This window comes from Pseudophryne corroboree, chromosome 1, assembly GCF_028390025.1.
Source record: "Pseudophryne corroboree isolate aPseCor3 chromosome 1, aPseCor3.hap2, whole genome shotgun sequence".
NCBI lineage: Eukaryota > Metazoa > Chordata > Amphibia > Anura > Myobatrachidae > Pseudophryne > Pseudophryne corroboree.
This window is the reverse complement of record NC_086444.1, coordinates 1,093,719,758-1,093,741,622: the sequence shown is the minus strand read 5'-3', so window position 1 is coordinate 1,093,741,622 and position 21,865 is coordinate 1,093,719,758. Positions and strand designations below refer to the sequence as shown.

General features: G+C 42.2%; 1 protein-coding gene across 1 annotated transcript in view; it reads left to right on the top strand.

The window, feature by feature from the left end:
- ADGRA3 (adhesion G protein-coupled receptor A3) overlaps window positions 1-21,865 on the top strand; it is an 89,229-nt gene that overhangs the window by 9,647 nt on the left and 57,717 nt on the right. Inside the window, exons 2-4 of the mRNA XM_063921678.1 lie at window positions 14,419-14,490; window positions 18,304-18,375; window positions 20,152-20,223. Of these exons, the coding sequence (XP_063777748.1) occupies window positions 14,419-14,490; window positions 18,304-18,375; window positions 20,152-20,223 (216 nt within the window). The remainder of the gene's footprint in view (window positions 1-14,418; window positions 14,491-18,303; window positions 18,376-20,151; window positions 20,224-21,865) is intronic.

Genomic DNA, 21,865 nt, shown 5'->3' with positions numbered 1-21,865 from the left:
GGTGACTGAGGGCAACCGCATCCAGCTGCGCTTCTACAGCATCGCCCCCATCTCATCTCCTCAGTACGACTTTTTTTAAAGTCTGATTGAGAATGTCAGAAATTGGGCCAAAACCTGTCAGATTTGGCCGCGTTTCATACAAAAGCATGTGGATCCGTGGCTATTCCGCCGATCCACGTGTTTTCCGACAACTCTGGAATTCCCAACTTGTCGGGGAAAAAACAGCCCCTATTGAATAGGTCGGTACCCCTTCCGACCTAAATCAGTCGGAACCTGACGTCTTTCCGACAAGACGCCAGTTTCAACAGCAATTTGAATATACCCCTTAAGCTAGACATAAGAATACTAAGGACATATAAAAATTTAGCTTGTCACTATAAGAAGCCACAAACCTTACTTTCTATCAGTGATATAGAAACTATTCGTTGGGAGCAATTCAATTATGTGTTCCCCCTGCTGGGCGTCTATACGAGTAGGCGTTTTATTGGAGTTATTTCATTGTTTCTGCAATCAGACTTCCATTAGTAGTTATCGCGCCGGACAGCTCCGGGTTTAGCCATGCAAAGTGGATAAAACCGTCTGTAGACCGAGGTTGGGCACCCAAACTACAGACTTTGTCACACTTTTTTTTCTCTCGCACCTCCGGAGGCTGCAAAGAAAATGGGACTGCCGCAGCCATTGGGCGCCCGACGGAGCAACGATTAGTTTCATACTTTTCCTTTTACCCCTAAATAATCCCTGGTGCAGTTATTTGTCTTCAGCTGCTCTAGTCTATCTACAGTATGCACACTTAGCGATGTATTAAATTAGCCGAGGTAAGTTAAACTCAGGCTAATTGGTCTGCTGGTGTTATTCAATTATTGCCTGCGATAAGCCCGCAAGCTCCACCTAGCATGGCTTTCTGTTTGAGCCTGAGGGAGGCTCGTACAGTAAGTGCCCTTATTGTGGGTGCAGGGAATGTGTTAAACCATAGCTCCGGGTACTTATCCCGGGTTAATGCATGTTAGCTGCTAATATCACCAAATGAGACTGGAAAAAGCTCAGGCTACCACCCTTTCCTCTCACGGTAAATGACTGCAGCTACTTGATTCCGGTCCCTTAGTGTTTCATATGATTTAACAATAAATCTGTGAGTGTTGCCACACTTGATTAGTGCATTTCCAAGCAAAAGCCTCATCCTGAAGATCAGAGCTCATTCAGAGCAAGTCAAAGTATAGGTTATTGAAAAGCACCAATGTAATATGATTACAAAGAGTTTAAGGATTATCTAGAGCACGGTCATGTCAATAGCAAAGAATTTGAGAGAAGAGGCGGTCCCCCAGATCTGGGCATATGTGTGAGAAGGTCACTTCTTAGAGTGGTCTGTGGCAATCAAGTTTTGGTTCAGCCCTGTAAATTATCATTCCTTGCGGCCGTATAATACAGAGATTTTTAGTCCCCATGCCAGGTGCTACATATGGCATAAGCCAAAAACTGTGCACGATTGTTTAATCACTGGGGCTATTGAGTATCATGGTAGTTGGCATAGTGTATCTGCTGTGAATTAATTTCCTCACATGCCCAGAACATTATGGACACGCATACATGGCAATGTAGATTGTAGCAATGTTGCCTATGTGCATCTGTGTGGGCAGAATGTGGCATGCCAAGTGCCACAAGGATTCACACAATTGGAAATACATCTTTTTTTCAAAGTATGCAGGTATGCACAACTGGGAAATCCGTATTGCTTGCGGGTGGTCACAATCAGGTGTAAATAGCAGATTACCATGACAACTGTTGCCAGCACTTGAACACATCTGGAGCTGGTAGAAATACACTTAATTTGTTTAAGTACTTTTTCAGCCAATTATGCATCAGCCCCAGTATCTCCACCAGGTACGACTGCCGGGATCCCGACCTCCGGGATCCTCACCTGATCCCACATATTGTCGAGAGGATAATACTGTGGGGATTCTTTATGAAAACGGGATGCGGAAAGATTAAGACAGATAGTGGTGGAAACACTACTGCTGCCTGCCGGAATCCTGAGTCTTGGGAGAAGATATTCTACCAAGAGCACACGACAATGGTCCCCTTGGAGTGTCTTAAATACAAGGGGCCATATCACAGCTTGGGCACCAATCCCATCGAGTGTCTGTGGAATGATTTGGGAATCGCTGTTGACCAACTTTGAAAATATGCAAAATTGCTAGAGAGACTTCCTCAAACAGACTAGCAGCTGGGACTGCAGCTAAATGTGCTATTAGTAGGTATAATACAAGGTGGTCATTCTAACAGCTCCCACAACAGGGATGGGACAGCCTCAAGTCGCTTACGGGGACCATTGCAACAGGAATAGGTTTGTATAGTGGGGAGGGGTGGACTGGGGTGACCCGACATGCGGCAGATCTATTTACTAGTATGAAATACACCTCACACATTGAAATATTACAAATCGGTGGGAACAGCTTTTGAAATCTGTTGGGTTAGGGAAAGCCAAGGCTAATAATCCTGTCACTGCTGTTGTGATTAGGATATGTAATGAGCGTTCTCTTCCCATAAATAAAATAATCAGTGATGCGTCTGATGTAATTACATGTGATAACATCAGAAGGCATGGCAGCTATGAGACATGTTTCTGTAAGTGAGGCTTTTGTATCATTTTTGGAGTCAGAAGTAATGTTCGGATTGTATCCATGTTAATTTTCATTTAGCAATTTTTGTAAATTACAAGTTGAAAGGCTTTGCTTGAAATCTCATAATGAAGCATAATGTGTTCTTCCTCTCCCATTTGGGTCTTGCATTGATGATTGAGATGAAAGACGTACATGGTTTAGAAAAATGCTTTGTGTTTAAATGCCATTTAAACAATTGCCATATGTTGATTTCAGTTGCTTTTACAAGCTAATGTAACCTTGAGCCTTTTGTGGTTGCTCTTTAGGTGAATTAAATACAGTTTGTTTCTGAAAAATTCATGCTAGTAAACATTTAGGGGTATATGCAATTCACGGCGAATGGCGGCAAATTATCGCCGTTTTTTAATTCTACACAATTCGACAGGTGAATTCCGGCAGGTGGCTGCCGGAATTCACCATATTCAATGAAAAACGGATTCGACAGTCCCGCGGGCGAAAAACGTCCGATTTGCCGGATTTTGCCGCGAATTAAAAAAACGGGAAAAACCCGGAAAAAAATGGCGTGGGGTCCCCCCTCCAAAGCATAACCAGCCTCGGGCTCTTCGAGCTGGTCCTGGTTTTAAAAATCCGGGGTCAAAATTGACAGCGGATCCCCCGTATTTTTAAAACCAGCACCGGGCTCTGCGCCTGATGCTGGTGCAAAAAATACGGGGGACAAAACGAGTAGGGGTCCCCCGTATTTTTTACACCAGCATCGGGCTCCACTAGCTGGACAGATAATGCCACAGCCGGGGGTCACTTTTATACAGTGCCCTGCGGCCGTGGCATTAAATATCCAACTAGTCACCCCTGGCCGGGGTACCCTGGGGGAGTGGGGACCCCTTCAATCAAGGGGTCCCCCCCCCAGCCACCCAAGGGCCAGGGGTGAAGCCCGAGGCTGTCCCCTCCCCATCCAAGGGCTGCGGATGGGAGGCTGATAGCCTTGAGAAGAATGTCTGAATATTGTTTTTTCCAGTAGTACTACAAGTCCCAGCAAGCCTCCCCCGCAAGCTGGTACTTGGAGAACCACAAGTACCAGCATGCGGGAGAAAAACGGGCCCGCTGGTACCTGTATTACTACTGGAAAAAAAATACCCAAATAAAAACAGGACACACACACCGTGACAAGTACAACTTTATTACATACTGCCGACACACACATACTTACCTATGTTGACACGAAGCAGTCGGTCCTCTTCTCCAAGTAGAATCCACGGATACCTGAAAATAAAAGATAATTATACTCACCTTCCAGCGTCCGGAGATACATCCACGTCCAGAAAATAATCCAGGTACTTGGCAAAAAAAAAACACGCAATGACCCGATCCTGCGGACTGAAAGGTGTCCCATATTGACACATGAGACCCCTTTCCCTGAATGTGCCGGGACACCACGTGACTCCTGTCACTGAGGTCCCTTCAGCCAATCAGGAAGCGCTACTACGTGGCGCTCACCTGATTGGCTGTGTGCTGTCTGTGCTGTGACAGCGCATCGCAAAGCCTCTCCATTATATGCAATGGTGGGAACTTTGCCGTCAGCGGGGGGGTTACCCGCGGTCATCCGCTGACCGGCGGGTGACCCCACCGCTAACCGCAAGGTTCCCACCATTGAATATAATGGAGAGGCTTTGCGATGCGCTGTCACAGCACAGACAGCGCACAGCCAATCAGCAGAGTGCAAGGACGTTGCACTCGCTGATTGGCTGAAGAGACCTTTCAGTGACAGCTGTCACGTAGAGGTCTCTGCATTCGGGGAAAGGGGTCTCATGTGTCAACATGGGACCCCTTTCAGTCCGCTGGCACAGGTTTTTGCGTTTTGTTATTTTGCCAAGTACCTGGATTATACTCTGGACGTGGATTTATCTCTGGACGCTGGAAGGTGAGTATAATTTTTTAACAAGTACCCTCGGATCGTCGGAGACTGTGGCAGTCGGCGTGTCAACATAGGTAAGTATGTGTGTGTCGGCAGTATGTAATAAAGTTGTACTTGTCACGGTGTGTGTGTCCTGTTTTTATTTGGGTATTTTTTTTCCAGTAGTACTACAGGTACCAGCGGGCCTGTTTTTCTCCCGCATGCTGGTACTTGTGGTTCTCCAAGTACCAGCTTGCGGGGGAGGCTTGCTGGGACTTGTAGTAGTACTACTGGAAAAAAACAATATTCTGACATTTTTCTCAAGGCTATCAGCCTCCCATTCGCAGCCCTTGGATGGGGGGGACAGCCTCGGGCTTCATCCCTGGCCCTTGGGTGGCTGGGGGGGGGGACCCTTTGATTGAAGGGGTCCCCACTCCCCCAGGGTACCCCGGCCAGGGGTGACTAGTTGGATATTTAATGCCACGGCCGCAGGGCGCTGTATAAAAGTGACCCCCGGCTGTGGCATTATCTGTCCAGCTAGTGGAGCCCGATGCTGGTGTATAAAATACGGGGGACCCCTACTCTTTTTGTCCCCCGTATTTTTTGCACCAGCATCAGGCGCAGAGCCCGGTGCTGGTTTTAAAAATACGGGGGATCCCCTGTCAAATTTTTCCCCGCATTTTTAGAACCAGGACCAGCTCGAAGAGCCCGAGGCTAGTTATGCTTTGGAGGGGGGACCCCACGCCATTTTTTTCCTTGATTTTACCGTTCCAGCTATAAAAAAAATATATATATATATTTTAAAAAATATATAAATAATACTTGTGCCTCCAAAAAAGACAAACCAAGTACCTAATCCCTTCTAATATAAATAGATATACTATTACCAAAAAAAAAAAAACACCAAAAAAAACATGTTTTAAATTTTTTTTTATTGGTTTCACCCTCCAAAGTGTGGCGGATTGAAAATGACGAATTTACTGTCTAAAAGCACTGTTGTCGAATTTCCAAACTTGAATTGAATAGACTTTGGTCGAATTGCAGCATGTGTATCATTGCAAATAAGTCGAATTTGTCAAAAGTCGAATTTTGAAAGTCCGTTTTTTTGTCGGAAAGTACTGAATTGCATTGTCGATATTTTTTTTTTGGCGAAAAATTCCCGAAATTCGACAATTTCGGGAATTCGACCGCAATTGCATATACCCCTTAGCATTCAAAGTCATTCATGTTGATTTATTTTGCTACTTAAGAAAGCCTCCACATAGGAAATCAGTGTTACCCTTAGCAGTGAATTAGCAAATGTTTGGATGCTTTCTGCAAATTCCCATCTTTTTGCTGTGCAACAATTTTCTTAAATGCCCCCACTAGCTTCTCGTTACTGGTTAGTGCTCCTTGTAAGCTGTCTCTGTGCATTTCTCTATCAGTGCTTGCTTACCACCTTCAACTACAGTACCAAATTACGCTAATAAAAGAGATCCTACTGTTGCAATAATGGCAGGAAGCCCTTCACGGCTAATAAAATTAGTGTGGAAGGAACTGTTATCTCACCAGCTTAGCCCCTGTCACACCGAGGGCAAGATCAGCTTTTATACCATATTACATGTCCATGTCTGGGTTTTTATTTTTTCTTTCTTCCTCTTTCTACAGCATCCTCTCCTTTTTTCTACCCATGATACTCCATCTCTCTCTTCCCCCTCATCTATTTATTTTCTTATCTTTACTACTGTACTTTTTGGGATGTCCTCACTTTTTCTTCTCTGTATGTGGCTTGTGCGCCTCTTTCCTTTCTTCTATACTGCTATACATTTTTGATTGTGGATAATTCTTTGAGGTGTCTGTGTTTTTCATCATGAGGTGGTTTGTGATGATATAGTATGGGATATAACAGAAGTGTTTTTAGGTTCTACTAGAATTCTCTGGCAGTAATATCACTTACATGCTGGTGAGAGGAGTCAAGAGTACTGTCTCTGCCCCTCTCCTTATGCCCATTTCCTGTTGCCCCGGGTTCCTCATGCCTCTGCCATCAGAGCTGTAGCCAGCGGGCTGGAGTGGCCATCACCTGGGAGAGGGGGTTAGATGGCTGCTCTGTGGTGAGATCTGCTGATTCTGCCCCCGGTGCTGAGGGAGGGGGGCACTCTCTCCAGGCCTTCCCGGTGCTAGGGCATATGAAAATATGTATCAGGACATATTGCTTTTCATTCTACACCAGGACCCCTACAAATACATAGATGAGAAAGTTGTCCCTCAACGTGAACCTTGGAAAAAAGGCCCATTCTTTGGTCATATTGTTCAGAAAATATTTTTGTATTTAACTCTTTATACCCATCGATAATGCCCTGAGCGCGATACAGGCAAATCTCAGAATCCTGCATTGTAAGGGCTGACTTCATATAACACAAGATCTACAGTATTTTTGGTCATGTCTGCCTTACATTTTTCACCATGGTAAGGAGGAGATCAAGTCTGCACCAGTATTAAATTTAATGATACTAAGACATTATCACATAACCAATATTAAGACTGTAAATTATAAATTCTGTACAGTGTATAATTGGTGGTGCTCCCGGATTTTTTGTAGATAGGAATTACACTATTTATTATTATTATTATTATTATTACTACCAGTTATTTATATAGCTCACACATATTCCGCAGCGCTTTACAGAGAGTATTTGGCCATTCACATCAGTCCCTGCCCCAGTGGAGATTACAATCTATATTCCCTACCACATGTACACGCACACACATTCACGTTAGGGTTAATTTAGTTGGGAGCCAATTAACCTACCTGCGTATTTTTGGATTGTGGGCGGAAACTGGAGTACCCACAAGAAACCCACGCAAGTACGGGGAGAATATACAAACTCCACACAGGGCCATGGTGGGAATTGAACCCATGACCATAGTGCTGTGAGGAAGTATTGATAACCATTACAGCATTTATCAGAGAGAGACAGACAAAAAAGGACTTTTCCAGGAGCACTTTTAGTTATAAATCAAATTTGAAAGTGGTGTTCATACAATAGTAAATAAAGGAAATTTTGCACAAGAGAAGAAATATGATGCTACACAATAAAATGTAACTTTTAATATTTGCTCTTAAAATGGTCATATCCGTCCCCAAAGTATCCTGTGTATACAGGTACAATGTTTGTTTATAGGTATAAATTTTGCCTATTCTCCAGGTGAGAATATAGAAGGAATATATAGACTCTTTTAATATGGTAATAGACCCCGAATATCATATAGGGGAGTCTAAATCCCACTGAGGTGCAGATTTTATGCCATGTAAAACAGGGCAGAGATAGGCTTTGTAGCCAAGCCTCTAGCATGTCCTCTGGATCACTTATGAGAGTCCGTTAAATGAAAGTTATGAATAAGAGAGATATGGCTGAGGTAGTATAACAAAGATCAAATAGACATACTGAGGCAGTATAGACGGGTCAAAATAGACATACTGAGATTTATGGCCCCAAATTATTGAACAGCAGTTTGTAAATGATTTTATAGAATACAATTGCTGTATACTGCAAGTGGACAGAGAGCAGGTTTATATATGTATTAAGTAATCTATACCACTAATGATACATCAAACAAAACATGCTTATACACAAGTCCATGGGTATATGGTTATACACATATAAACGTTCCCTTCAGGATTGTAGCTGAGGCATTTAAAGATATATTTCTGACTGAAAAAACAATGATTGATATCATACAATCCAACTGCTGTATGCTCCAGATCGACACAACACAAAAATATCAACGCATATACAGTCATATGTTTCCCACACCTAAACATATGGGCATGTGTGTGTCCATTTCTAAGTGTTCCCTTCCCTCACATATGCGATATCCACATTTTGTAAGTGCTGCCGGGAAGGTGGAACTGATACTACAGTTTCCGTGTTCGGCTACTTGGGTGATGCCAGGAGGTATGTGTCACGGGATCTGGAGCCGGGAGTGTTCAGCTTCTCAGTGGGAGCATGTCCTCCTTCTGGAGTGTGCGGAGCTGTGGAACATCCTCCACGTACGTTTCACCTATTGGCTTGTTTATAAAAATACCTTTTTCACTATAGCCCAAGATGTACACCTACGGAGGTTTAGTGTTTGAAATTGAGATATTTTGGAGGGTGCTTTCTGTTTCTAGGTACTGAAAAACCTTTACAGATGAAGTATGGAGGTTAAGGTCTTGACCAATGGACTTAAAATGACAACAGAAAGAAAAGTTAAACCAGGCTTGTTTAGAATTTTTTTTATTGCCATTTTAAACCCACTGAAGAAAGCCACTGAACATTATCTAGAACCTAGGACTTAATTTTGAGTGGAGAAAATGGCCTGTCGGGAGCAAAATGCCCAACATTATCCCCGACCCACATAAAAGTATTTAGATGTGTGGTAGTTTAGTCGTGCGCCCAATGATCTCTTTAACAGTTAAATATGGATACCATCACCATGTGATGACTTAAACTGATAACTGTTGTAATATATATCGGCTCACATGGGGAACCAGACAGAACATACTTACTTTCTAATTCTGACAGTAACAACTTCAGGCTGATAGGAAACACAGCCTCAAGTCTTTTTGAATGTGATGCCACAAGCTTGGCACACCTTTCTTTGGGCACTTTCGCCCATTCCTATTTGCAGCGCCTCTCAAGCTCCATCAGGTTGGATGGGAACCATCGGTGCACAGCCATTTTCATATCTCTCCAGAGATGTTCATTCGGATTCAAGTCTGGGCTCTAGCTAGGCCACTCAAGGACATTCACAGAGTTGTCCTGAAGCCACTCCTTTGATATCTTGGCTGTGTGCTTATGATCGTTGTCCTGCTTAAAGATGAACCATCGCCCCAGACTGAGGTCAAAAGTGCTCTGGAGCAGGTTTTCATCCAGGATGTACATTCTGCTGAAAAACATCCCCACATCATTATACTGCCACCACCATGCTTCACTGTAGGGTGAAGAGCGGTGCTTGGTTTCCACCGAACATGACGCCTGGCATTCATGCCAAAGAGTTCAATCTTTGTCTCATCAGACCAAAGAATTTTGTTTCTCATGGTCTGATAGTCCTTAAGGTGCATTTTGGCAAACTCCAGGGGGGCTGCCATGTGCTTTTTACTAAGGAGTGGCTACCATCTGGCCACTCTGCCATACAGGCCTGATCGGTGTATTGCTGCAGAGATGGTTCTCCCCTCTCCACAGAGGAATGCTGTATCTCTTACAGAGTGACCATCGGGTTCATGGTCACCTCCCTGACTAGGGCCCTTCTCCCCCGATTGCTCAGTTTATACGGCTGGCCAGCTCTAGGAAGAGTCCTGATGGTTCCGAACTTCTTCCATTTATGGGTGATGGAGGCCACTGTGCTCATTGGGACCTTCAAAGCATCAGATATTTTTCTATACTCTTCCCCAGATTTGTGCCTCGAGACACTCCAGTCTCTGAGGTCTACAGACAATTACTTTGACTTCATGCTTGGTTTGTGCTCAGACATGCACTGTCAAGTGTGGGACCTTATATAGACAGGTGTGTGGCTTTCCAAATCATGTCCAATCAACTAAATTTACCACAGGTGGACTCCAGTTAATCTGTAGGAACATCTCAAGGATGATCAGTGGAAATAGGATGCACCTGAGCTCAATTCTGAGTTTTATGGCAAAGGCTGTGAATTCTTCTGTACATGTGATTTTAATTTTTTTATGTTTTTTTATTTTTAATACATTTGCAAAAATCTCCCAAAAACTTTTTCACGTTGTCATTATGGTGTATTTTGCGTAGAATTTTGAGGGGGTAAAATAATTTATTCCATTTTGGAATAAGGCTGTAACATAAAAAAATGTGGAAACAGTGAAGCCTGTGAATACTTTCCGGATGCACTGTATAGTGTATCCGACCTTACTCTAATGTTTATTAGGACCAAAATGTTTATAAAGCTTTGCTGAACAGGCATCAGATATTTTGAGCATGTGCACAATATTGCCAATAATAATATCAATGTCACGTACACACTATAAGCTGTATTTTATGTTAGCAGCAGAGGGCAGTATTGTCTATATTATTATTATTATTATTATTATTATTATTATTATTAATAATAATATGCAAATTTTCTAGACTATTCTTTTCATCCTTGAAAAAGGAGTGACACTGCAATGTTGTATATCTCTTAGCACCTGCAAACAGTAGGCTCATAGAAACTTTGCTGAGAAATATTTGAGTATAAGTAAATCTGAAAATGTGTGAGGACATGAACTTTAAAGACATTCTCAATTGATTTGAACAGTCATTCTGAGTTTTAACTCAGTATAAAGAGTTTTACTTGTTAATGCACAGAATCTGTTTTTATGGCATAACCAAATGTCTCACCAATATTTATTCCATGTTTCTTTTAGTTTTACATTTCCTTGTTACAATACTTTTCCACTCATCCATAACCATACTTGTGTACTAGCTGTATACTAGCTTGCAGTTATACTTTATCTACAGATGTGTACAGTCTGTAAAATACACTTTCCAAAATTGTTCCATCAAACACAGACAAGATTCACTGTTATCGATATCATCGTCTTCCTACTTTGGCTGGCAATATTGTGTCTTTGGTGGGCTCCTTTAAGTTCTTGGGGTCAATAAGCTCAAGGGACCTTAAGTGGGGGACCAATATTGATGCAATCGTCAAAAAGGCTCAGCAAAGATTTTACTTTTTAAGGTAGCTAAAAAAAATTGGCCTGCCATGGGAGTTGCTGATTCTGTTTTATTTGGCCATAATCGAGTCTGTGCTATGCTCATCGGTTGTGGGATGGTTTGGCTTAGCAACTGAACGGGATAGGCTAAGGCTCCACAGAACTGTGAGAACCGCAGAAAGGATAATTGGGTCGTGTCTGCCATCCGTTCAGGAATTGAATCTAGCTAGGGTGGAGAAACGAGCAAGCAATATTGTAAAGGATGAGACCCATCCAGGCTGGTCTCTGTTTCAGTTGCTTCCATCAGGCAGATGCTACAGAGCACATCCTATAAAAACTGTCCGATATAAAAATAGCTTTTTCCCTCAGGTAATTAGTTTGTTAAATAATTCTTGAATTATATAGTTCTTAAACATTGCTGACTTAACTCTACTAGTTTTAGTGATTGTATGTTGCTTGTCAATTTTTATTGTTTGTACGTTGAATACTTGTGATTTTCTTGGCATGCAGCTGACCAGAGACAAATTCCAGGTGTATTGTTGTATAACTGGTCAATAAATTTTATTCTGATTCTACTAATTTATTGACAAATATGTACAAACTACATCAACCAATAATTATTTTGATTTTGTTGTCTAACTTGCACTAGAATGTTGACACCACTTAGTGATTAACTGCTATCATTTACTATAAGCTGCACTATTGGACTTGGGTGGGTTCGATCAATTGCAACAGGTGTACTTCCATTTTTTCTTCCTTGGCAGAGAGGCAAAGGCAATCCAAAACCCAGTCACAATAAACACATATGTAAATACACTTTAATTATTTAATGGAACACTTTAAAACGTGACATTGAACTTTACATTAGCAGTACATTTGCATATATAACACTAAAGGAAGGTTGAGTTTATTAGGTTGGAATGCTTCTTTGTCAGGGACCACTGGTTACTCCTCCACAAACGGTTACTATTACCACATTGCATTCATTTCAGTAATACGCTAGCAAAAATGTTTCATAAACATAAGTTAAATTGCAACAATTACAATATTTTTTGTAATAAACTCTACCACACCATTTATAAATATTACATACTAGCTGAAGTACCCAGCGTTGCCTAGGATTTTAAGAATGTTTGTTTACAAAAATGTATTTAAATATTAAACACACAGTATAAATAACATAGTATAAAAAAGCATGTAAAATGTTATACATAGCAATAAAATGAAAAGCCAATTTAAAAATAGCACAGCACAATATATGTATCTCCTGATATACTCTGTGCTGCTGGGGAACCGTGCTACTTCCACTATATAACTCTCAGTGTGTGGGTTCGTGCTACCTCCATTCCCCTCCTAACATCATGTCACTGCTCCTGTCACATGCAGCCCTGTCATCACTGACATATCATGCATGTCCTTATATAGTCTGTGCTGCTGGCCCACCCCTAGTGGTGCTAGTGGTGTGTTACCCCCACAGTGTTTGTTCCCAGAGTATAAGTAATATGTGTAGCGAGTTTGGTGTAAATTGCTCCAGGCATTCCAGAGATATGCTGTCTGCTGAAAAAATCTGTGCTGCCTCAACCCTAGGAGTTCTAGGGGTGTCTTACCCCCACAGTGTTTGTTCCCAGCTTGTAAGTCATATGTGTACCAAGTTTAGTGTAAATTGCTCCAGGCCTTCCACAGTTATGCTGTCTGCTGACATACTCTGTTCTGCTGTCCCACCCTTAGGGGTGCTAGGGGTGTCTGACCCACACAGTGTTTGTTTCCCGAGTTCAAGTCATATGTGTACCAAGTTTGTTGTAAATTGGTCTATCCATTCGGGAGTTATGCTGTCTCCTGAAATACTCTGTGCCGCTGTCCCACCCCTGGGGGTGCTAGGGGTGTCTAACCCCCACAGAGTTTGTTCCCAGATTTTAAGTCAGATGTGTACCAAGTTTGGTGTAAATTGCCCCAGGCCTTCCACAATTTTGCTGTCTCCTGAAATACTCTGTGCTGCTGTCCCACCCCTTGGGGTGCTAGGGGTGTCTTCCCCCCACAGTGTTTGTTTCCAGAGTGTAAGTCATATGTGTACCAAGTTTGTAGTTAATTGCTGCTGGCATTCCAGTGTTATGCTGTCTGCTGAAATACTCAGTGCTGCTGCCTCACCCCTAAGGGTGCTAGGGGTGTCTTCCTCCCACAGTGTTTGTTGTACCAATTTTTTAGTACATTGCTCCAGGAATTCCAGAGTTATGCTGTCTCCTGATATACTCTGTGCTGCTGTCTGCCCGCCTAGGGGTGCTAGGGATTTCAAATTGTTTTAGTTGCCTCCACCGTGTTTTAATACGCTTGTATGTAAAATTTCACGATCTTCGCTTGTAAACTGTGGATTTGTATAGAAGGACAGAAGGACAAATTTACATTTTTTATATATTAGATTGTGATGCAGGAATACGGTTGTCCATAACTTGGCACTAATTGCCGGTATCTGGTGTTTAGTTTTACAGTCAGTAGGGTGATCAGTATTGGTCGACTTGGTCAACAGGTTGACATGACAATGGCTGACATGAGTTTTTCAAAATTATTTTCATTATTATAACATTTTTATACTTTACCATCCACGTGGACTACGATTAGGAACGGTAACCTGTGCCAAGCGCGCAGTTTACTGCCACTGGGCGTTTATTTTACCCTGTGTGAATATCTTACACACTCATTGGAAGGGTAAAAGCTGAATTCCTATTTGGGCAATGTTAAGGTGAACCACAGATGTTCAATTCTGAATGCTTGATATGACATTAGGAAACACTGGGGCAGATGTATTAAGCCTGGAGAAGGGATAAAGCAGTGATAAGTAGGAGATAACGCACCAGCCAGTCAGATCCTGTCAATTTTCATATTGGAGCTGATTGGCTGATGCATTATCACCTTGCACTTATCACTGCTTTATCACTTCTCCAGGTGGTGGTGGTGTTGTTTTATTACTGGGTTTCGCCCCAGTTGTAACGCACTGTGGAGTATGCAGGCGCTATATAAATAATGATGAGGTTAATAATAAGTGTTGTTGTACTCCAGTGATGCTACATCTTTGCCTAGCATGCCAAGGTTTGGGGAGAGGCTCTCTGTTCAGAATATATCCTTAAATACTGTAATTAAAAAAAGTATAACGGGGTCCCTGTACTCAGGGTAATCTTGTTTGTGTCCTGCTTCTTATGAATAATCCATGAATTCTTCCTTTTTGTTTGTTCTTCTAGAATACTTAACAGTAACAAGATCACTGAACTAAACAATGCTTCCTTCGAGGGACTGCGTTTTCTAGAAAGGCTGTAAGTACTTTTTGTTGTTTTGTTGTCTCTTTTCGTTTAATGCTGTCAAAATGCTGGACTTGGGTCGGGAAATAGATGCAGCTGTAGTGACAGGAAAATCCATTGGTAATTAACAGCAACATTCTCTCAGCAAGAACGTTTTAAATAACTCAATGCTGTAATCTATTAGAAGGGTTCTATTCCAATAGCACACCGTAGTTCTGTATTCTAATGTGCTATTATTGTTTAATCCATTATAATGGAGTTGGGGAAGCTGGAATCTGCCTATATATAGCACAAGCTATAATTACATTTACTACCATTTGTATCATCCATGTCGTATGTATGCATACAGCAGTTAATCTCATGGTATTCAAAATACTTTATGCACTTTGGTAAATGCCATATAACATTTGTCCCAAATTGTAAGTATACTCAATTTCAGCTCTCACTTTCACATTAGTCTATATTATTTGTTATGTTCTTCATTGCGCTTGTTTGTTACCTGGGCAGTTTTGTTTTAGTGATTCTGCAAGTATGGGATTCTCCACCCATTGGGTGTTAATGCATTCCCCTCCAGGAGTTGTTACTGGCTATAACATAGGTTTTAAGGCCATACAAGAAAAGTACTTGAATTAAATGTATATTATTGCTATGATCATGATGAACTCCTGTTATGTCATCTGTTAATGCAATAATGAAAAATTGCAAACATAACTGGCTATACATAACATCGTGGAGCGTGAAACAGTTTACCATGCAGCAATTGCATGACATAATAACAACGAGCTACATAGACTTGTGCATACACAAGATATTCTCATTCTTTTGTCTTTGTTTGAAAATGTGTTTTATATTAGGTCTGCTGGGGACTGTGAATTGTGTTCCCAGTGTACCAGCTTCAATGGGACCCTGAACCTTGAAGGGGGTTGTGGGTTTTCATTTGTTTGCTTAGTGTGCTGTACAGGAAATTGTCTCTCTAGGGGACAAAGCCAAGTACACTCTCAGTACATTTTACAGGGCTTCCTGCTTATACAAAGAGCTGCAGTGAACTGGATGCCGTTGTAGCACCTTTTGTGCTTATTTACCTTCTATATTTATTGTGTTAGTATTTTAATAGATACACATAAGTGTTCGTCTTGGTTTTTCGGCTGTGAAATTGTGTTTTGGCTTTTAGCCACACTTTAAAATTGCCAGCATATTAATTTCTTTCCAATTTCTCCCTTTATTCTGCGTGTTTCACCCTATAAAGTAGGTAAATAAATTTATTTTTAGAAGTTGGTGATTAATAAACAAGGTACAGCAGGCACATAACTTAAAGCTACACTGCTACCTATTCAATGCATTTTACAAACCATCTGTCCTCCAAGAGGGCTGGTTGTCCTATAAAGACCAAGGGCCATCACAAGAGGTGTCTATAGCCTGTAGCAAAAAATCCTTTGTTTAATCAAAAATTAATGTATGCCATTAAAATAAAGGAAACCTACATTGTTTTTCTGTTCAGCACATTTACCCATTATTTTATTATCTATTTAAAAATGTATTGTCCTCCAGACACACACAGCAAACATGTACAGTTTTATTACAGAACAGACTGGCTGTCTCATATTCTCTACTTACAGAATGTCACAAGATCGCTCATTCGCACCTATTTGCTTTTAATGCACTCCTACTCGTTTATAAGTGACATTTTAGCAAAAATAGATTAAATGACAGTCAATGGAAACACTCCCACCTTCGCATTCTGAAATGCACATCACATAAATTGTTTAGAACTTTGTACACCCCCAGCTTCTCCTGCACGAATGTGCATTATTAGTACAGAAATTGTAAAATCGTAAATGTAAAATGCATTTTCCCAGCGCATATGTGTGGACGAGCCCTTACATTTATTACTGGTTGCAGCCAGTACTGCCATTTACCTGGTATTAAGCAGTAACTTGTCAGTGTGTGGCACATTCCTCACATTAGAATCACATGTATGTGCTGCCAAGACCCACTGTCTACAAAGCGTTCACAGAGAGACTTGATGGTTTACCAGAGTCTATTTATTGAAGTTACTATTTTTATCTAGCATCCTAATACAGCATCTGATATTTTTAGCTACCAGGACTCTGGAATGACAAGCACGCCCCCACAGAGATAGGGTGCATGTATTTATTGCTGCTTACGGTTTACTACAGTAATCCTGCAGTGAATTTTCTATTTGATGGTAAAGTTGTAGTAATGAGCCTGGGTAGAACAGAACTCAGTCTGTGTAATGCCTATAGGGGTTTTGTGAAGGCAAATAACTTGCACTGCAGCTGCTGCTTTTCATTTTCTAACCTGGGTTAGCAGCTAAGTGCTGACATCAGACTCCGTTTAGCAATATTCTTGCCATATCATTATTATTTATGGTTGTTATTATTATTATTATTATTATTATTACTATCCTTTATATGGCGCCAGAAGGGTTCTGCAGCGCCCAATTACAGAGTACATATGCACATAATCACAACAGGAAAACAGCAACTTACAGTTGAAGACAATATAGGACAAGTACAGGGTAACTAAGCATAACTACATCAGTAGATGACACTTAAGGCCCATACACATTAGACGATGTCGCTCTGTGAGCGACATCGTCTAACGTTTCCCCCTCCCGGGCCGGCCGGTCGGCGGCCGCCTGTACGCACTGAGCGATATGACCGCTCATATCGCTCAGTGACGTCACGCCCCCGCCAGCCCTGCATGAAAGTCGTGGACGACAGTCCACATCCTTCATGCATGCCCTACCGACAGCGACGATCATTGCCGACCCGCGGGGCCGCGCATCGGTCGTCGCTGGCGGCATACACACTTGACGATAAAATGAGCGACGTCGCTCAAGGAGGGGGAAAATGAGCGACGTCGCTCATTATATCGTTAAGTGTGTATGGACCTTAAGATACTGTAAGTATCAAGGTGGCTGAAAACTGCAGGATTTGAGCAGTTGAGGATTATATTACATTTGTATTTTTTATATTTAAACTTTTATAGTGTCATTTATAATGTATGTTATATATAATGGAGTACTTTCTGTTAGTGGAACATCATTTCTGATTTTACATTAAATGATTCCCCTAAATCTAACGATTTCACTGAATACTGCTGGATGTTTACATTTAAAAGAAATTTCCACATTTTTTTTATTTTTTTTTATTTTTTCCAGTTTGAGGTCAATTGTGCTACTGTTTGTTAGATACATGTTCCAGACAAGTATATTCAGGAAGTACCTTTCACCTACAGATTTTCATTCTTCAGGGGGACTGCATTTCTTGTTGTGTCTGCAGTTACGGCATTTCCTAAAGCCATCTACAAACACTCAGGTGACTGAGGAATAGACTTTGGCTTTACGGCCTGCGGATTATGCCAGCCTGTTTTCATTCAGCCTGTCTGCATTTTCCATTAAACTCTCACAGTAGGTGGAAACAGCTAAGAACACGTGTAACAAAGCCCAGGGCCATTAACATTTTCCCTAAGAACTATTTTTCCAGTGAGAAGTTTTCAGGAGACGATTGAACAGCAACAGCTGAATTTAAATGCACTATTACATTGTGTTGGTTTGTAGTCTATTACGCCTGTTCTTGGCCAGATGGGAAAACACACACTGCATATGCATGAGTGCCCTGTAGGTATGAAATTATGTCTATTAGTGAATTGTACGTGTGATGTAATCGTATTTGGCAAACCTTTTTGTTTGTCGAGTTTCTTTTTAATACATTGTAATTGTTGTCTATTTTTAAATGTTTTGGCCGGGATGAGTGTAAAATTTGTGGCTGCAATCACATCGTTTGCCATGTCATTTGTCTGCAGAGATCTCCGAAATAACTTGATCAGTGCAATTGAACCTGGTGCCTTTTCTGGACTTGCGTTTCTTAAACGACTGTAAGTAAATGTTTAAATCAAAGCATTTTGAAGCCATTTTAATAAAATGATCAATCTCTTTACATGATCTGTACTTTTTAGTGTCAGAGAACATTTGTAGGCTGGTTTCACATTGGTGCTGCATTAAACACTAGTGGTATTTGTCATGCACACTGGCACCTCTGGTGTGGTGGGGGGTGCAATCAGTGAGAGATACTTTATTCACGTGCGTGCCCTCATTTGTGCTTATTGCAAGTAATCGGCGCATACATCACTTAAAAACTGCGTCATAATCATTCATATGTCATTAGTCATGGTATTCTGTTGGTGTAGGATTGCCCAGAGTAAGGTAAAACTAATCAAGAACTTTCCCATTTATGCACAGCACTTTCATTTCAGAGAGTTAAGTTAAAAAAAATTCTCCATGCCGTAGTGGATTTTAAGTTTGGGTACTCTCTGAAATCCTGTATTTTACCTACATCTGACACACTGTTGCCTCGTAGGCATACTCACTTCTCCTACGTCACCGGAGAAGTGGCAGCAGAGTTGGTGTCCCAGCAAGTCTGGGACAGTGGGCAAGTATGATCCTATGGTCCACAATATCGCATTTCTGCCTGTGCTCACCTCCATATAGGCAGAGATGCAGCTTTGATCACTATGTAGCCAATTGCCTTGCTGGTGGCAATCCTATTAGCCCTGATAAACTGGCGCGAGCCACGGCTTATCAGGGATTTTGTTTCACCTGCCTCAGGCAGGCAAAACAATGCCCTGAAACAGCCCCATGTCACTGAACATGTGTGTGTTCCTGAGAAAGTGTAATTTATTTATTTTTTTACAGGCAACCAATTTAGATAGCGTGGTAAAAAAATTCAAGTGAAACATTGCGAAAAATGGACAATGTTTCTTCTCTGCTAGTTGGATACTCACCATAGTCTTTAGATCAGGGGAGCAGTACTAATATACGGAAGACTAGTTTGTTTTCTAAATGGAGGCTTCACATACATGGAGAATCAGCAAAAGTTACTTCAGGGTTAAATAGACATAGGGGACAACTGAAATGCGGAGGATTGTGCATGGTCTGGAGAAGGCAGGCACTCTGTGGCCACGATCTTTGCTCCCTATTCCTCACACGGAGGGCATCAGGAACATTATTGAAGAATTCCTGCTCTATTAAACAGTAAGAAATGACATTGCTGTGGATTATCATAGACTCAAATGATCAGATGGAAAACTCCACCCAGCGTTCGATTCTGGAGATATTTATTATCTTTAGTAGTATTATTATTATTATTATTATTATTTATTACTTGTGGACTATTCCTTCTCAAAGATACATGACCTCTCAGTACAACAAATAGTGCCCCCCAATCCCTCTCCACCCCTCACTTTGAAGTTCCGTATCCATCTAGTGCTGCACCTTTTACATATTGTCATAATTCATCCTTAAGCAGGGTACACGTTCGACAATATGTCACCTGATCCTGCGGGTCGGAGCGACATATTGGGTACATCATCTAGTGTGTACCCATGATATGTGCAGTCCCACGGGTCGCTAGCAACATCCATGTTCGGCCCTGCAACAGAGCCGATGGGGAACATTGTTAGCGATGACCTGCTGCAGAAAGCAGCATTTCACATGGCTAACCCTGACGGACCCGGCATCGGCAAGTGTGTACCCACTTTTAGTCTTATAGATTCTTTTTTAAATAATATACTTATGTGAGAGAGTTGTGCAGTCTTTTTTTATTACCTTTATTTATTTATTTATTTATTTATTTATTCATATTTTTATTTTAGGGACCTTGCCAATAATAGGATTGGATGCCTCAATTCAGATATATTTAAGGGCCTCACCAACCTAGTTAGATTGTAAGTATACCATATATGTTTTTATTTTACATTTGTCAATAACTTTCTCTCTCCGGTTTTAATATGCATTACACACAATACAGCAGTTGACCGTTTCACCACATATTCGGTGACAGATTATGCACAGGTAAAGGAACACTTTCAAAGTGTTGCAGTAAATGGCTACCTCTCCAAAATATAAAAAATCAATAGCAAATGATGGTGTCCTATAGAGACCAGTGTCACACCAACTGTGGATGATAGCATGGCATCAGCACCCTTCAGTGATCATGCTGAGCAACGAAATATGTGGGTCCCAGGGAGCCCTCACTTTAAAAAAAAAAAATTGGGGTCCTACTCCACTGTTTCTGGGTCTCATCAAAATTTATGCCCTACACATACTCCACCCTACAGAAATTCACACATTTTCAGTACTGATAACTCTTTTACAGTCATGTCACATAGCTGTCAGGTGCAGTGCTGGGGCAGACAGTGGGGTAAGGGCAGGCAGCAGTTGGGATAGTGCTGGGGTGGGGTCCAGTGCCAGCTTGGCCAGTGCTGGGAGCAGTCAGTAGTTGGTAGATAGCAGTTAGAGCAGTACAGAGGGCGAGGATGGCATTAAGGGCAGGCAGTGCTGGTGATAAGGGTAGATATGGGCAGGCAGCACTGGGTGCAGCAGTTACCTACTTCCTCCTCCCTGCTGCCGGGGCACCAGGGCCGTCTCATCCAGCACCACCTATATGTTCTCCGCAAACGCAGCATCTGGGATACTGTTGTCTGCCTCTAGCTTGATGGGCAGCAGCCCCTGCTTGTACCTCAGCACCCGGGTGGAAAACATTGGGGCACACAATCACATGCTGGTGTCGGTGTAAAGGTCAATCTCAGACTGTTGTCTCAGCATAGGGGACATAGCTACAGGCTGGCGTTGGCATAGGTGGCACACAGTCAAAAAGCTGGTGGTCTCGGTTCAGGTGGCACACAATTACAGTGATGTCAGTATAGGAGGCACACAATGATGGGCTGTTGTCATTACACGGGTTACACAATGACAGGCTAGTCTCCGTACAGGGTGCATCACTTACCCACTGCCAGCCCCAAAGTTACAAGCCCCTCCTGGCCTGGCTGCGGAACATGTTGAAGTCTGAAGTTGTGTCCGGCATGCTTCTCCTGAGGAAGCACTCCATGCCAAGGGGCATGCAGTATCCCCCCCCCCCCCACCCCCCCGCGTGTCCCTGTGCATGGAGTGCTTCAACCCGGGAGCGGTATGCCACGAAGTTCGCCATCAACCTCCCCAGCTCCTGCATGGCTGAAGGAGTCTGGTATGGAGCACAGGCTGCTGGAGGGGCCAGGCACCACCGATGTGATTGGGGTAACAAAGTCCAAGGGGGGAGGTGGGTGGAGCCCGAGGAAATTGGGTGCAGAGCCTTTTGAGAGGGGGAGCTGGAGTGGCGTACTAGGAGGGAGGTCTCATGCGACGTTTTGATGGGGAGACACTGCAGGATTTCTATTGGCTGTGGCGTCCTGCAGGATCCGCGTACATCACAAAGGGCCCTCACTGCCTGGAGTACATAAAATACGCACTATATCGCATTTGTGCTATTCCTGTCCATTCCAGTGACTGATGCAGAATGTGAAGCAATACAAATTTTAACAACCTCCTCTC